The sequence below is a fragment of the Limulus polyphemus genome, unplaced genomic scaffold (assembly GCF_000517525.1).
Source record: "Limulus polyphemus unplaced genomic scaffold, Limulus_polyphemus-2.1.2 Scaffold2860, whole genome shotgun sequence".
NCBI classification, from domain to species: Eukaryota; Metazoa; Arthropoda; class Merostomata; order Xiphosura; family Limulidae; genus Limulus; species Limulus polyphemus.
Genome location: NW_013668470.1, coordinates 44,709 through 63,474, shown reverse-complemented (window position 1 = coordinate 63,474; position 18,766 = coordinate 44,709). Strand labels below are relative to the sequence as shown.

The window sequence follows — 18,766 nt, the reverse complement described above, 5'->3', positions numbered from 1 at the left end:
TTTTTTAAGTGTAAGATATGATCAAGGATAATAACAGGTTTTAATAGTTTCATTTGATAAAACAACAAAAATACAAATAATTTTGATGGTATTTCAGGTTCTACAAATTCGGTTGACATCAGTCTGATATTTGGCAAAACAGTGTTTATTTGAAGCCATTCAGTAGGTTTCTTCGTATATTGCTGAAAAAAATTACAACCATTTTGAAATTAAGCATTAAAAACATGTTTATCACAAGCTGAGGTAAAACCTATAAAATTAAAAGACATCTACTAATATCAAAACAAGAAGGCATACATAATCATTACTTAACTGATTATAAGCTAAAACGTTTCATAATTCTTTTTTTAATCTTCTGTAAATGCAATCAGATTTTTACCATTATAAACTAAGACACTTGATAAAATAATTTTAAAATATTTCAAAAGCTACAACTGAAATTTTATCATTTTCAAGAAATAAAATCTTTTTTTGATTTTATTTATTTAAAATAAAGGTAGAGGTTCAGAAGTATGCAGAAGATATTAACTTATTCAAGTGATGAAGTAAAAAAGAGAAGTGAATATAAAACTTGTTCAGGAGTCCATAAACAAACATGTGACAGGTAACAGCTGCTAGTGAGTTAAAATTCCCTGAAATGCCACTGTTACTGATTCGTATTTGCCCTAGGTGACTAGTGAATCAGCTGAGCAAACTAACAAGAAGATGCTGATTAAAAGAACACAAGCACCATGACTGACATGGAACAAAAAAGTATTGAAATATTCACAAGAACTATTGCCAATACAGGTGAGACTCAACCTAAAGAAATAAAAGCTTGCACAAAAAGGTAATCATAAAAAACCCTCTGATTTCTCATACTTTTATAAACTATGATAAAAATGTTAAAAGTTTCCCTATAAAGAGAAAAGCCTAACAATTTGATGAGAATTTATCAAGACTAGAAAAAAGAATAATTATATAACCAATCAGAAGGATGAAAATAACAGTCAAAAAATATAATGCAGCTCATCCAGAAGTCATGATAAGTTAAAAAATGGCAACTCACCCAGAAGTCATAAGTTAAAAAATGTAAGGCAACTGAACCAGAAGTCATTATAAGTTAATAAAATTTAAGACAACTCAACCAGGAGTCATAATAAGTTAATAAAATTTAAGACAACTCAACCAGGAGTCATGATAAGTTAAAAACAAATATAAGGCAACTCACCAGGAGTCATGATAAGTTAAAAATATATAAATCACTCATATAGAAGTCATAATTAGAATTGAAATGAAGAATATTGGTATAAAATTTCAAGAATGAAACAACTAAGAGTACAGAATATATCTACAGCAAAAAATATCAACTGCAAGAGGCTATACATGATAACTGTGATGTACATTAGATCTCAACAAGTGGTGATAACTGTGATGTACATTAGATCTCAACAAGTGGTGATAACTGTGATGTACATTAGATCTCAACAAGTGGTGATAACTGTGATGTAAATTAGATCTCAACAAGTGGTGATAACTGTGATGTACATTAGATCTCGAACAACTGCAAGAGGCTATACATGATAACTGTGATGTCATTGGGACATGATGTTCAAGTAAGTTTCATGGGTGGAAAGGAAAAAAAGCTATTCCACAGAGTGGGAATATTAAAAGAATAATCGATGACGAAGACTACAATACCACTCTGTAGAAACCTAGTAATGCAAAGTAATTATTCCAAGCCATGGAAATTAAAACTTACAGAAAAAAGATGTTAGATAAAAACTAAAAACAAATACTCGTATTGAAAGAAAGTGCAGGAAATATCGATTAATTGCACAGCAGTTATACTATGGCAAAAGTAACAAAACAATATTTAAAGTCAATTCTAACAAAGATTAATTATTGAAAATTTAAAATGATTGAAAATAAAAGCCTTAAAAGCCCATTTAAGGTCACAGTCAGAATGGTACATTAAAAATGAGAAACAGTTTCCTAACTGCTAAAAACGTTGAATAGTCAATGATTAGTGGATTTTATTTGGGAACTCTGGACTGGAATGTAGGAAGCTAGTAGTGAAGATGTGCAATTTGTATGTAGAGTTTGTAGGTTGGAGAAGAAGTTGGAGGCTATCATAATTAAAGTAGAGTCAACAGATAATAAGAAGTGTAGACTGGAAAATGCAGCAGAATTTCAGGGATACATCAGCTAACGATGACTTTCAGGAAGTTAGAAAGAGTACTATATGAGTGAAAAGTAATGAATTTAGTTATAATGAGCCTATTCTGTTGAGCAACAGATTTCAGCCCTTGGCTTCTGCAGATGAGTAACTATTGGAGGGAAGGAAAACCAAAGGATCAGAGAGGGATGTGGATGATAAGGAGGTTATAGTTATAGGTGATTTTTTGACAAGGCATGTGGATAGAATAGTCTGTGGGGTAAATAGGGAGAAAAAATCAGATTATGCTACCCAGGAACAAAGGTGGAGAATATAACTGACAGAGCAGGAGATATAATAAAGGGGACCAGCAGAGATGCAGTTTTTATTGTGCACATAGGGGGTAATGATGATGGGAAAGGTATGTCAGAGGAGGTAATTAATAAGTACAAGGGGTTGATAAAGGCATTTAGAGAAAAATGCCATAAGTATTAATTGGGGATGAAATTATGAGTAGGTCACTAGGGCTAAATGCTAGGTTTAGGTTAATATGTAAGGGTTAGCAGATAGCCTGGTTAGATTTGTGGGATCAGTTCAAGGCAAGAAGGGAGATTTTTAAATAGGGTAAAGGCTGGCTTATTTGTAAGAGCTAGTAACTCACCTGTAAGAGAAAGTTAAATGTTGATAAGTAAGTCTAGTACCTTCTTACCAAAAAGAATTACATAAGTTGAATTGTTGAAAGACATAGTGCCATCTTGTGACATACTTCAGCACAGACCAATTAGACCCAAGCTTAGGGTGGCAAATGGCATGGGGTGAAAAAATTCTGGTGGCATCATTTTTTTTTAATTTGTAGCAAACACGGGTAAGCAGTTGTTTAAAAATATGATTTGTGACCCTACTCTTCCTGCTGCCTCTTATATATTTTCTATTGCTAATAAACCCCTGTTCTTGACCCTGTTGCCCTAGAAAATTTTATATCTCTTGGTTGAGACTATATCCTTTCTACAGAGCATGAGGACAGCACTACCAAATAGGGTGGCAAAAACTTTAATATGTCACTGGTGCCATCTACACCTACACTACATGAAACAGTTAAAAGATAATCAGATTTCCTAAAACTATATTTATGTGGCATATAAATATAATATGTGTTTCTATCTTCTTGTAGCATTACAATAATTATTCTGAATTTACTTTTTGTTCTGTATATGTGCAGTTTCACATAACACACAGTTGAGAAAACCATTACGTTGATCTCATTTCAATTTTTTTTGTTCTTCTCAAAGTAGGTAAGTAGTATCTGCTACTTGTGGAAAACACTGTTTAATGCAACCTTGTGTAAAGATGTACAATAATGTCCTTCAGTGGTTATTCATGTGATATCTAGGGGTTACTGTCCCATCTAATTGTAACAAGACTCGTGGTAGCACATGTCAAGCTGAGTAAATACAAAACTTCTGGTAGACAATCATAACCTGAAAACATCCAATAGAAGCAACAATCCAATATTCATAGGTAAACCACAAGTGCACATATGTGTTAGAGTTTCATATTTAATACAAATTGTTCATTTTGTTTTATATTTGTATCCAGTCTCATTATTCTGTTTAACATCAACTTGCTTAAGTTCTAGTAGTTCATATGTTGATCAAAACTCCAAGCAGACCTATTGGATATAGCCCTATAGTTAATTCAGTTCATCTGAATATACCAATCATAAAGAGGCAAAATCCACTTTTATAAAGTAATGTTGTCAACTGGCTCTGTTCATTGTTATTCAAATCAGGCATCTTACGATCAGACATGTAGTCTGTATAACGAATGATTACTCATTCAGTCTATGCTATATATAATGGCTTTTTACACAAACGTTTCTCATTTGTCACTTTTAAATGAAGTATAGAGCTGATAATACTCTAATTGTCAGGAACCATGGAAAGACCTCAAAGTAGACATTTGGATATACATATTTCTTGTGTAAAGCTAAAGATTGGGGCTAGTAATACAGAAATTCTTTTTTAAATAAACACATCAAAAGTTGCCAAGATCATGAAATTAAAGTTAGAAGTTTAGAAGTAAGAGAAGAAAAAGCACAAAATCTGTAACACAACAGTGGTTCAGTACAGTAGACAAAAGCACATAATGTTATAAGAAAGAAACACCACCAAGAAAGAATGGCTTCAAAAACATATGACCTGCACATACTTGGGCTTTAGTGTTCTGTGTGTGTGTGTGTGCAGCGAGGGGGGATAATATGCTCTAAAAATAATGTTTTGGAAACAAGTTTTAGGTCACATTACAAGGATGATATTTGTGGGAGAAGCAAGTTTTCATCCATGAAATTTTCTGTTCATACAGCTGAAGTTATAATAGTTGAATTAATGTTTATAGAAATGATGGTTCACCTACAGGCATTAATTTGTTTCTGTAAGCTTAAATGTTTTTTCATGTACACCCATATTACAGAGTTCTCTTCAGAAATGGAAATGTTTAAATACAAAATAGTGGAAAATTCTGTATTTTTTCTGTGTATTTATTTCCTCACACTAAAATTATATATTGTAAAAATAGATGAAATAAATAAATATAAGTTGCAATTTACATGTAACATAGCTTTTAGGATGAGATGGTTATAACCAGATGGTTCTGGTTATAAAATAATGTATTCCACATTAATAATCTGCAACATGTAAATTGTATACCACAATTTAAAGTAATCAAAAACTACAAACCTTCTATCTCAACATCATGGTATAGTTCTTCACTGTTCAAAAGAAACAGAAACTTTGAATAAAAATTTTAAGTAACATCTGAAATATTCATATACTTTAGCATATTTGCAAACCAAAACAATATATTTATGAATTAATTTACGAAGTGCTATTGAAAACCTAAAGTAATAAAATCAAGAAACCATTCTTAACATTTATACATGTCATTTTCATAAAATATTATGACTAACATTTGAGAATTTTGAGCAAGTAAGATACATAAACCTGTTTATTCAAATCTTAATAATAACACACTTTTACTATAAATAGTTTTTATATCTTAACTTTTCACATGTGACTAGAAGGAAGGTTTAAAAGACTGGTCTGTATATTAACAATGAGCAAACCCACTTTCACTATTTATAATCTAAAGATGAGGATGATTGTGCAGTTATAATTCTTGGTAAAAATTAATTTATAGCAAAAGAAAAACTAAGGAGAAATTGACAAAGACACATTTGCAAGCAACTGAAGTTAAACTTACTCTGTATTCTGCATTGCCATCACCACCTAAAATAATGAACAAGATCAAATTGCAATAACAATTAGAAACAGAGAAAATACACTAAAGCACACATACATATTAGAATTAATCTATAATTCAACATTTACAATACAAATAAACTTCGTTTAGGTACTTCTACTACAAAGTTAATTTCAAAAATCCTTCATATCACAGTTATTGGTTTCTAAACATCATGGCACTGCTTCTGTTATTTTTTAATGGGAAACAAAGACTTTGTTTCTGAAAACATATAAAATGAAAATAAGTAAAAAAAAAGAAAAATATGGTGGATACTAGTATTGTGTGTGTGGTGAAGGAGCTTTTGAATTAACTGTATTTGATTCTGAGTTCTGCCAAAAATGTACATTTTTATTGTGCTGGACTTGGCAAAAATCAATATTGTAAATTAACAAAAGAAAGAAAAGCAAAATGGAAATAATAATCAGTGTAAAATAAATGATTATGAAGACAGCATGAGCACAAGTTTAGATAATTGTTGAAGAGGATGGTAATAAGCAAGCAGTGAAACAAGATTGAAGGATGGGGGACTACAGGTACTTGATTTTGGAATTGAAAACAATGTACTGAAGTAGAAGCTCACCTTGTACAAAAATAATTTGGTGGTATACATATAGAAGGTATAAAAAATGTAATAATGGAATTAGACAGTGATATGTGAAAAAAAGCTGAATATACATCAAATAAGATTGATGAGTTTATGCACACTGAATTAGGACTCACAAGAAAAATAGATGAGATAAAACATGAAAATAAAAAATTTACAATTAAGAAAAGAGTTGAAACCAATTAAGCAGGAAGTTTGTGAATTAAATAAGTATTCAAGAAGTCAAAATTTGGAAGTATCAAATGAATTAAACATTGTTTAAAAAATGGCTAATAAAATTTGTATAATAATTAGTGAAGGTGAAATATTGGTTGCACTGTTAATAGACAGGTAATGAAAGCTGTAATAGTAAAACTTAAGTAGAAAGTAGTAACAGATAACTAGCTGACAGCAAATAAAAATGAAAATATAAGAAGTATTAATACAGATTCAAAATTCAAAAAAGATAATATTTACTTGAATGAACATCTAACATTCACATTAAAACAGTTATTATACAAACCAAAAATTGTAAAAACAATGGCAAATTTCAAATTTCTGTTGGTAAAAGAAAAAAATCTTTATTATAAAATTATAAAGTGCCAAAATAAGGAGAATAAGCAACAAACAGGATTTAAATAAAGTGGTAAAACATAAGAGAGCATGCATTTCAATATACTTATGAAACAAATAAAAAAGCTTCAATTGCTCTGATGAAACAGAAATGAGAATTTTTATTTTATTTTTGATGGAAATAATCAAATGCTATTATAACACAAATATAAGAAATGTTTGGAAAAAAATTGGAATAGACTGAATTGATAAAGTATAAACCAGAAAAAAAAAATAGAGGGAATTAATTCTGACTGAGATATGGATATAAAATGAAGAAATAAACTGGTATTAGTTAAACTGACATAAATTGTTTATAACTGAAAACAATAGGTTTGTGAGAGTAATGGTGTATGATAAAACATAAATATTTTATGATAACATAAATATTAAACAAATTCTAGATGAAAATGGTGTACTTATAATGGCTTTTTATAGATCATATAGTTTTACAAGATATGAGTTTTTAAACAAATTAGAAATTGTGGTAAGAGATAATGAAACTATAAAATCAAAAATGTAACCTATGTTGGTAATGCAAACATTGATTTTAGATTTAAAAAAAATATGCTAATGAGATATTAAGATAATGGTTTTGTTTGATTTTGAATTATATTAGATGCATTAAATACATAGGTAAGCCAATGAATTTCATGTTTGGATAAGACACATCAGAGAATACAATTTATACGCAGCAACTGTAAAAAAATAACACTAACAGATCATTACATATAGCTTTAAAATAATTATTGATCGTAAAACCACAAAATAATATTGATAGAGAAGTATTTTATGAAAAATTGATTACCAAATTTTAAATCAATAAATGTAACAACTATTTTATAAGTACAGCAAAAAGTTATAAAACAAACTTATAATGAGCTATGTAAAATCTTTAATTCACATAGAAACGGTGATTCCATGTTTCTGTTGCCTGGATAACATGAGGATGTGAAACTATGACTGTGAGTCTGAAATATGAAAAAGTCCAGGGAATGATGAAATTTCAGTAACAATAGTGTATAAATTTCTCATAGAACCATTGGTACTTATTTATGATTTATGTAGAGTAAGAAATTTTTTCAGAGGAGCTACAAAAAGCTATAATAATTCCACTATAGAAGAGAGGTTATAAAAATACTTATGTAAATCATAGGCCTACTTCACTGTTATCAGAATTTTCTGACATATTAAAAGAAAACACTGATGAGCAGGTTAACTAAACTTTGAAATAAATATTATTATTTTCTGCTAAAACTCCATATGGATTTAGAGAATGGTTAGATACTGAAGAGGTACTATTAGATTTCTCACAAAATATTTTTAATACTTAGATAATGATAAAAAACAATAAGTGTATTTTTAGATTTACAGAAGATATTTGATACAATATTGCATCAAATATTATTAGCTGAAATAAAATTTATAGTGATAAAAGGCATCACATTAAAATGGTTTAGAATTATTTATATATATATAGAGAACACTGATTGTAAAAACAAATAATAGCTTCAGTGATATAAATATAATAAAGTAAGTGTCTCTCAGGATTCTGTACTAGGACACATTTTTTTACATTATACATAAATGATTTATGTGATCTAAATTTAAATTTTAAAATTACTATGTTTGTTGATGATGCAGCATTAACTTTTAGCCCTGCTAATACAGAGGAATAAAAATTTTAAATCAAAATTTTGAAAATAAACTATTGATATAACTGAAATAAAATATATATTTTTTAATTCAAAATAGTGATTATATATTAACATGATTTTAAATAATAATAATCATTATGGGTGTATAAATAATGATAGCTGTAAATGTTCACAAACTGAAAGAGTGGATGATATATAATATTTAGGTTTAACAATGTTTAAGAGTTTAAACTGGAAAGAGCATATTAACGATTTTACAAAAGTAAGCACTAAAATTATGTTCATTAAAGTCTATTATTTAAGATAATTATTAAGAATTCAGATATTGAGAATTTTTTTATTTCTCCTTTACACAGTCAGTACTTCAGCATGGAATTTTGATTTCGGGGTCAAGACTTATCCAATTACATTAAAGCAAACTGTTTCATTAGAGAACAATATTATATTGGGCTAATTATAATTTGATTTGCATTAGCTTATACTATATTCTATGTTTATTATACTGTTTGGGGTTAGAAATAATAATACATAATGGTGATATATCGTCAAAAAAACACCTTACTACAAAAATATAAAAATAAACTAGTAAAAAACGGCTTTGCAAATGAATGATGATAACTGTTTTATGTCAGACACTTTATAAGAAACCAAAACGTTATATGAAGCTTGATTTTCTGTTGAGATGCATGCTGCATGCACAGGAAATAAGTTTGATTTATCTTAGCGCTTCAGTGGGCAATTAGAAATAAAAGAATGAAAACTAAATCGCAAAAATTGAAAAAAAATTCTGACATATTAAACATCAAACACAATAACTTACAGATTTCTTTGAACTGTTTTCAATCTGAATGCTTGTCAGTTCCACATATCCAACTAAAACAGAAGTTTCAGAATGAACCATTTTAAATAATGAATCAACTAAATATGATAAACTGATACAAAAAACTATTATTTGAAAACCAAATTAGGTAAATTGACATAGCTATATCTATCTACCTAGCTATATATATATATATAAACACACACAAATTTGCAATAAAACCATACTACAGAATAAATTATTTTACTGTAGAAACTTTTAGAAACTGATTTTGTACAAATCAAAATCATAACTAAATATAGTAAAAAAAAAGATATCATAAAATTTAAGATTTTACTTCTTTTTTAATGGAATGAGTGCAAAGTAATATAAATTTCAGGTCCCAATATTAAGCTTAATGGATAATGGTTAATACTACATATATCTACATAATACATTTAGAGAGGGTGATTTCACTATTCAGCTCCTCATCTTTCTTAATCTAGTAACTAAAAATAAATGGAACATATAATAATCAATGCTACAACCCTTAACTGACTGTTATCTTGTTTTTAATATAAAAATATATTTTAAGTTATTTCAGAACTTAATTCTAACATTACAGAAAACATTAATTATAAAGCCATCTTTGAAAAGGTCATAACCAAAGTACCACTAAATGTCAAAAGCTGATAGAAAATTGGTATGCATGTGGGAAATATTTGTGTTACATATAAATATCTTTCAGTAAAATGAAATCAGACATCATCAAATAATATGCACCATATGTTACAGAAATGTTTTTTAAAAATGAAACTGATAGATCAGAAGTTTTGCTACTTGTGTATTAGAAAAAAAATATACAATTACGATTTGCTGTAGTTCCAGTTTTACTTTTCCAAAACTCCATTATTGGTAACCATGTTTTATTCAAGGTATACTACTGTTTGTGATTTGCAAATTGTGATAGCTTCCTTTCAATATAACAGTGTACTTCAACCATTTTGTAAAATACATATGCTGTTGGTATTTGTTTTAAATGAAAACTAAAAATGGCTCTTAGAATTTATAAACTAAAGTTAAACTAAAATTGTATTTACTTCAGTCACTGATATGAAATTCATAATTTACTTTTCTTTGTAATGGAATTGCTAGATCAATGTTGCTTTGGTAGAGATTATTGGAAGAATAATAGTATGAAAAAATATTAAAGAAAACTTTACAACGAGAAATTCTTACAAATAGCATATGCTATATCAAAGTGATGAAGAATATTACGTGTGAGATCTTGAAGCTAAAAGTGATGAAGAATATTACGTGTGAGATTTTGATGCTAAAAGTGATGAAGAATATTACATGTGAGATCTTGATGCTAAAAGTGATGAAGAATATTCCATGTGAGATCTTGATGCTAATTCTTGTGATTTCTAGACAAGATTTATCATTAAATGAAAACTTTTGCTATGATACATTGTATATTGTACTTATTGAGCTATAAATTCCTACCTGTATGGGCAAAGCTTCATTGAATAGGGCTGTCATTTTTTGAAAATGCCCTCAATCTTTTTACTTGCTTCCATGTGTATATTTATATATTATACTGTTCCTTTTCTTTAAAGTTATAATTTTCCTATATTGAAAATGTATTTATGATAGTTACCTACCTCCTCTCACAAAATTAGTTATTCCTGTTCAGTGCTGCCCTCTATATGCGAGCTTTTTCTTTACACACATCACAAACCTCGTGCTCCCACTATTGGAATTTTAATATTCCAGCATGCCTCTCATGCAAATCATTAAGACTCACTTCTCCACCAATAAGAGCATTACATGCTCACGTGACGCATGTGACTCCCTTTATACTCATCTACCGAACTATCACTTTGAACTTTAGCAGAAGACTTAAGCACCAGAGAAAAGTGAGGAGGAAGGGCGGGAAGTGTGAGAGGAGATAAGTACCTATCAGAAATGCATTTTCAGTATAGGAAAATTATAACTTCCGAAACGGAACTTACCTCCTCTCACAAAATTAGCTAGAACCCCACATTGAATAGGAGGAGGAATCAGTGTGAAGGAATTATAGAAGTACCCACCTGAAAACATACAAAGGATACCCCCTGGAAATGAGAGTCAGATTAGAAGATCAAATAAGGAGAAATGCACCACTTCTGAACCAGATATACTCTTCACCCCTCTGTGAAATGTGGAGAAGATTAGGGCAGAAAAGGAGAGGAGCACATCTAAGTGGAAGAGAACTGTGTCAGGATCATGAACCTAACCATATAAATGAAATATAACTCAATCCCATGAATAGAAAAGTGAGAAAAACAATTGATATGATCTCAGTTGTAGTGTGGCTAGGGCACGACAGACCATATTTGGTAAGTCAACTACATCCAAAACCCATGATGCTGGGAACCAACATCCACATCGGGGTAGGATGAGGATCATACCATCTTCACCTCAAACCTAAGAGACCATGGGATTTAGAATCACACCCTCTACCAGGTACGAAACAAGTATTAGCACTGAACTATTGATCCAGGGACCCAATATCCATTATTGAAAGGATGTCTATCGCATGCAATCAACTCCCCAGTCGTGAAACTTACCGGAACCATCCAAAAGGCAATAACATCCCCATATAGGATGAGGGAGAGCTACTAAAGGACAAAACCATAACCATCCCACATACCACTTCTGTAACTCACAACACAGATGGGGGGATCAAGAGAGGAAGACAGACAACTCAAAACGTGTGTGAACTTATGTGGATTTCTTCAAATCTGAATCCAAAACCCAACTGTGGGGTACCAACATTCATGCAGGAGTAGGGTGAGGCCTCCAAATCGAAATGGTGAACTCCTTCGTAATTCTATATTTAAAGGAGGAGGAGAATACATCATCTACACTTGCAGAACACCACTGCCCTACTCCGCACTAAATGGTTATAGCCATCTTTGTGTGGAACCCACTCAGGAGGGTGCCTCCACAGTCGACCACTCCAGCAGCTTGGGATTGGAAAGTGGTAGGGACTCCCATACTCCACCAGAGGAAAGGAAGGTGAAAAGATGGTGGAGAGTCTGGAGGAACAACATCACCTGAGACAATGTAATGGATGACCACAAAACCCTATTTTGAAAAGCAAACCATATCGAGCTATTCACTACAGGATGGGCAGCTGTCCCCTTCTGCTTTACCCATGCAGTCCATGGGTTGTACAGTCTGCATTTTTATGAAGCAAAATATCGCAAGGTTATTCACTTATAAGTGATCTTTTGGAACACTCCATCTCAATGGTGAGCATTGTGAAGCCATGGAATATAAAACGTGAATCAACATGGCTGTACAGTGTGGATTTTAAGGATCCATATAATGAGGAATGAGGAAAATTGCTCCTGAAAGGAAAGAAAGTATGAATAGAAACTTAGTCAGAGTCGCATCAAAGTCTGAAGAATGGCCACAGGTGGAAGACAAAACCCGACAAAAAAAACCATGATATGATGTAGATAATGGGAGATGAACATACTGGGCATGGTCCACATGCTTGATTGTATAATCTCATCCAATGGATGATGTAGATGAGTAGCGAGGGAAAAGATGAGGTGTCTAATCTGATGAGAAGACACCCGGAACAAATTCCGGGAGGAAGGAGGTAAGGAAGAATAAGCCAATCAGATCCAACTGGTAAGTGTTGAAGGTGAAAGATCATGACATGAGGAAGACTGCCAGGGGGTAAAGAGTCAGACACAGGTACCATGGAAAGAACCCATACAAGCAGTATAACAACAAAGAATCCTGACCAGATGCAGAGGCCGATCTGGATCTGGTCGAGGGTAAAGATGAGAAAGGGAAGGAAGAGAAATAGGTGAAAAGGCGGAATTACCCTCCCAAGCCACCGAGGTCTTTGAGAGGAAGGAGTGATCTGGATAAAGGAGAAGATAGGTAGGGTGATAAAGTGTACATAAAATGTCAATGGCAAACAAATCCAACTGTCAGTGTCCACAGGCTAACAGAAGAAGAAAATATGTTTTGAGGGAAAGATGAAACATGGAACACGAGGAAAGTGGTTCAAAAAGAGTTAAAGTGAGGAAATGGAGTTCCACATTAACATCCCAATCCAGAAAGGCGATGCAACCAAAAGGAATGCAGTAGCATGGTAAGGACAGGTGAAGTAAAAACTCTATGGTGTCAGGAAAAACAAAAGCCATCCGATAACCCAAGAGCGAGGAGACTGAGGCCCCCCCAGTCAAAAAGCCAAGGGAAAAATTCCACCACCCAAGCCACAGTAAGCTGGTCAGTGAGAAATCCCAGAGTTATAGACAAACTGTGTAACACCCTCCATTTGCACTGATACACCTCCATGGAAGAAAGGCATATGGAACCAGCTAAAAAGAAAGCTACTCAATGGGAGAAATTGGATCTCCTCATCAAGGACCCGGTAAAAGCAGAACATGAAGATGCAATACATGAAGGGCGGGATGTAGGACCAGTGACCAAGGTTGACAAAGAAGGTAGAGAAATGATGAAAGAGGTACAGGAGGGGATAGTATCAGGTGTGTAACTGCAGAAACCATAGCTGAGCTGGCCAATAAGGAGCAATCAGAAGCACCCAACAAGTGGTATGGATGAGAAAAATCACCCATTGAAGTAATCTGATAGGAAGATAAACAAAGATATTTGTGGGACAATCTTGGCTGAAGGCATCAACTGCCAGAGTCTGAGGATGTGGGACCATTGACCAAAAGGCAGTTAACTTGTGATTGAGGCTTGTAACAAAGGCATTCGCATAGGGAGAACCCCACCAAGTGCAAAGCTCCCTGAAAACAAGGGCATTTAACGACCACTATGTGGTATATAAATGGTCAGGATGGGAAAGATGATCCGCAATAAGATTGAAAGCACCTGGTACATGACAGGCAATGAGATTAATGTGTGAGCCCAGTATAAGAGATCCATCGTTCAAATACATAGATCCCTGAAAAGGGTCCCTTGGTGATTGATATGTGCCACCACCATATAATTGTCTGAATGAATCGTTAACAGACAATGTTGGGTGAGAAGAAGAAAGTGATTCAACACACAATGAACATCTAGAAGTTTGAGAACTATGATATGCAAAGCACTTTCTTTCACAGACTATTGCCCTAAAGTGATGGTTGACCCATACATTCCAGCTCTGCAGGGATGCATCCTTGAAAAGATGTAGATCCAGATGTGGATGTGGAAGTGGCATGCCCACTAAAGTATGTGCCTTTTTCAACCACCAGAGCAGACCATCTCGCAGAGTAAGAAGAAGGGTAATGGGAGTAGAAAAAGGATCCCATGCAAGGTTCCATTGATTGCGAAGAGTCCACTGAACAGATTTCATATGGGCATGACTGAGAGGGATCAGTGATGTCATTGAAGACCACATCCCCTGAAAGCAATAGATAATTGTGAGCAGTAAGTGACTGAACTGAGAGAGAGTGGCAAACTAACAATTCCATAGAATGAAGTCTTAAAGAAAAAGGCTGGGCCCCACTGATATGAGTGTCGAAAAGGACCCCTCAAGTGGACGAGATACTGAGTAGGTCTGAGGAAGGATTCCTCCAGTTTTATTAACCAGCTCACTCGAGCAGCCACTAAAAGGAGCGGCCAAGTATGGCTGGCTGACTCTAGTTCAGAATGAGCCAAAAGAAGCCAGTCGTCCATGAGTGAAAACTCAACCCCAGAACATGAAGATGTTGAGCAAATGCTCGGGCCACCTGACAGAAATCATAAGAGAATGGAACTAGACGATCCAAGTCCTCGTCAGTCAGAAGAGGCTCGGCCTGTTCAGGAGGAACCAGGGCAAGATCCAGGGACAAAGGCTGGCCCATGTAATGTTTGATCTCCCAGAGGTTAAATGCAGATAAAACTACTATCAGGTCGTCTGCACCTGAAGCCTGAGAAAGAACACTAATAGCAGGTGTTACCCCCGAAGTGGTAACATAAACTTCAGAATTCATTGTGAAGAGTCAACCAATTTGTAGCTGTGAATTTAAAAAAATAATGCAACTGGAACTAACTGATAAAATTTGTCAAAGTGAAGAAACTGTCTGAATGAAAACTTGATAAATTAATGAGGAAACTGAAGCAGAAAGGGAACTGAATACAAGCGCTGCCAAACGAGAAGTAAGAGTTTAGTAGATGAGTATAGAGGGAGTCATATACGTCTAGTGAGCATGTCATGCTCTTATTGGTGGAGAAGTGACGGATGATTATTTGCATAAGAAACACTTGGAATATTACAATTCCAATAAGGGAGCACAAGGCTTGTGGTATGCATAAAGAAAAAGTTCGCATATAGAGGGCAGCACCTAACGGAAATACCTAATTTTGTGAGGGGGGTAAGTATGGTATCAAAATATGTCATTACTGTATATCCATTTGCCTTTACTTTCAACGTTTATTCTTTTTTAACAAATTGTTGGGAAAGTATGCATGTGGTTAGGTAGTCATATGAGCACTTTCTGAAGAAGAGCACTAAATCCCACAAAAATCTAACTACACTGCAATTATATCAGATTCCCTGAAGACGTGGTAATTTGGAACTTTCAAAAACAATAAAATGTTGATACTCAAGAAAAATATACATATATTTATGTGAAATAAAATAGTAATTTTTAGTCATTACAATTAGACGCTAAATAACAAATACACAAACAAATCTAGGTGAACATAAAACATTTTTTCCCAATCAATTAATACTGAGCAGTAAACAGCTGCAATAAAAGTCATTATCATAATTTTTCTGCAAAGTTTTGATTATAAGGACCCAACTATTCTTAGATTATTTTTAAATTAACATAAAAATTATTATACAACTTAATTGTTAAATATCTCTTTCCATGAGCAATAAATAAATATAATATTTTTGTCTCTTTCTCTCGAGACAAGGTTTCCTTACTCTTTCCTCGTTCATTACTAACAAGCCATTTTCCTGAAGGATTGTTTTCCATACGGAGTATTTTCACAGGTTCGCCTTTTTTAACTGATAAATCTAACCGTCCTCCTTTGCTATCACAACTGACAATCCCAAAATCTATTGGTACTTCATTGCCCGTTATCTGTACAAAATTCAAAATTTGACCACGTATAAATAAGAAACCTTGCAATGATAAAAAATTATGAAAACAAAAACTATCTGACATCAAACTAATTTTAAGAACTTATTAGTGAATATGAAGAAGAGTGTAAAATAATAAGTTCACCACACTATAACTGATATATCCAGTTCCAACATAACCTTTCGCCCCCCATACCCGGGCTCATCAGGCTGGCTGTGAAACAAAATGCATAGTAGTGACTGAGACATTATAAACATATTCTTCCATAACCTGTAACATATTATAAATTATAGCTTTAATATGTTAATTACTGTATAAAGTTTACAATAACATAAAATTTGTGATGATTTAGGATTTCTTTCATATTTTCTGTGAACAATAAACTTTGTTGCCTTTGTTAGATAGACTGTTATAAATGTTTATAACAGTCTATCTAATAAAGGTAAATATAATATGAAGTTATATCTCAATGCTATTTTAGAATGATTTGCATACATTTGATTTTTTTTCTCATTTGATATAAACTTATAATATGTTTGAATAATTCTATGAATTATACCGGCACTTGTCAGTTAAAAAAGTTACTTCATACAACACAGAGCTGGTGCTTTCAAACTCTGGTTCCAATGGTACATATAGATAAGAACAGTGATCCATTCCCCTTGGATGGGATGCCAGACCATTGCAAGTTAACCCCTAGCTAACAAATAGGTATCCATCATACAGCTGGGTAGACTGGAAGAAGTAGGGGTACAGTGTCTTGGTCAAGGACACAAAAGCATGACTCACAACCATTCCACTATGAGTGGAAAGGTAAATCGGATGATCTATAAACTATTTTCTAGGAATTTTGTTTGAACTTTTTGAGTGTCATTCAGTTATTTTTTTATGACTGAATAAAACAAAATGTAAGGCATTTTCAATATGAAAAATCACTGATGATGTTTTTAATCAGTTTTACTCATTCCCCTTGAGATATTTATTTTAATCTTTTGAGACAATAATAAAAAAGGAGATATGATTTTCTTTTCATGCATAAAAGTATGAAAGATGGTTTTTAAAAGCATTTCATTTCAGTTCACATGTTGAGTTGGCAACAGTAATGTTCATCACACTTTGTGAAAATGATGTTCCCAGTCTCACGATTTCTGAGAACCACTCAGTCACTTACCCTCTTACAACCACTCTCAATAGTTCTGGGGAATTTGTTGTTTATCTGATACTTGGAGAGAATTATGAATACCATATAATTACTTTCTCCAGCATTGATTGTGCTCAAACTGATGACCTTAAATACCTGATCTTCAACATCTGCTATAAATAGATACTGCAAACGATGGTGAGGTTCATCTTAAAACCATATATACTGACAAACTTTTCAAAAACCCTCCAATGAATGCGGACATCAGCACTAATGTCCGTTGGAGATGTACTGCATGTATTTAGTCGAATTTGACAATCTTTCTCATGAAAATAGACACTGATATTGAGGTGTAGCTGGAAGCTTTACAGCTGCTGTCTATTATCTTGTTACTAGTACTAGAAAATATGCCTAGTTTCACCAAAGGGTTTTGGAGTTAGAGAGCTCTCTTTTATATCCATAGCTTTCACCTGTATTATAAATATATTAGATATTTCACCTTCCAAGAGAACATCTCTTACCTACAAAAGTTGTAATTCTTTCTACAAGAAAATCTGAGTTACAACTCACTAAATAGAGTCAAGGTCACGTATAAAAATGTAGCCTGAAGTGTTACTTTTTCTAGCTTGGCTGGTTAGTGAACTCATCTGCTTTTTTTGTGGGATAGTTGTAAGGTGATCTGTTTAACCTTGTGTTACGTCTGTGTTCATTTGTTAATTTTTCCTAGAAATACTTTCCGAGAAACTTCAATGATACAAGTCCTTTCTTAAATAAAACTAGTGTATTATTTCTCAATTCAACTTTGCAATATACTTAATTTCCACAGTCACATTAACTTAAAGACACGCTATAATTCTCAACGAATGATTCACGCACTTTACTACCGCGCTTGACTCATTTGTTCGTCTCTATCTCTTCAATCTGCAATTATTCATCGATTCATTATCTGGCGCACTTATATACAAGAATAGAGGGCGCCTAGCAATTACTGGATTATTTGTGATGTTCCCCGATCTTTCTAGAACTCATTACGTGTTACCAGATTCACGTGACTTCCACTGTTGTAATACTGCCACTTCCTTAGTATTGTTCATCCCAAACAATAGCCACTTACATTAAACCAATAGAAAATTAACAATAACTTAATAAATGGACAGAATTTACAAACACAAAATTAAAATTCAACAAAGTCTCTTAATTTTACGGGACGTATCTTCTTCTGTACTGGTCTCCATCTCGTTAGCTTCTCCTTCACGTGGGGTTCATCTGCTCCATCAGGAAATGTCCTATTATAGGTAATAGTCACATCAGTGGTAGTAACTTCATGAAGGGCTTCACTGTTTCCCTTCTCAAAACCGAGTAGTTTCTTCTTCAACAGTGGCTTTTCCAGGTGACACATCTTCAGTGGCATCTTTTGTTCTCTTGTTCACTTCGTTCCAACTGAA

General features: G+C 33.0%; 1 protein-coding gene across 2 annotated transcripts in view; it reads right to left on the bottom strand.

The window, feature by feature from the left end:
* Positions 1 to 18,766, bottom strand: part of LOC106468075 (FYN-binding protein-like) — a 40,944-nt gene continuing 22,178 nt past the window's right edge. For both annotated transcript variants that reach the window (XM_022396377.1, XM_013928475.2), the window contains 5 exons: positions 16,021 to 16,180; positions 9,111 to 9,163; positions 5,396 to 5,421; positions 4,873 to 4,904; positions 1 to 182 (listed from right to left, as the gene is read on the bottom strand). In XM_022396377.1, coding sequence (XP_022252085.1) covers positions 160 to 182; positions 4,873 to 4,904; positions 5,396 to 5,421; positions 9,111 to 9,163; positions 16,021 to 16,180 — 294 coding nt within the window. In that variant the 3' untranslated portion in view covers positions 1 to 159. The remainder of the gene's footprint in view (positions 183 to 4,872; positions 4,905 to 5,395; positions 5,422 to 9,110; positions 9,164 to 16,020; positions 16,181 to 18,766) is intronic.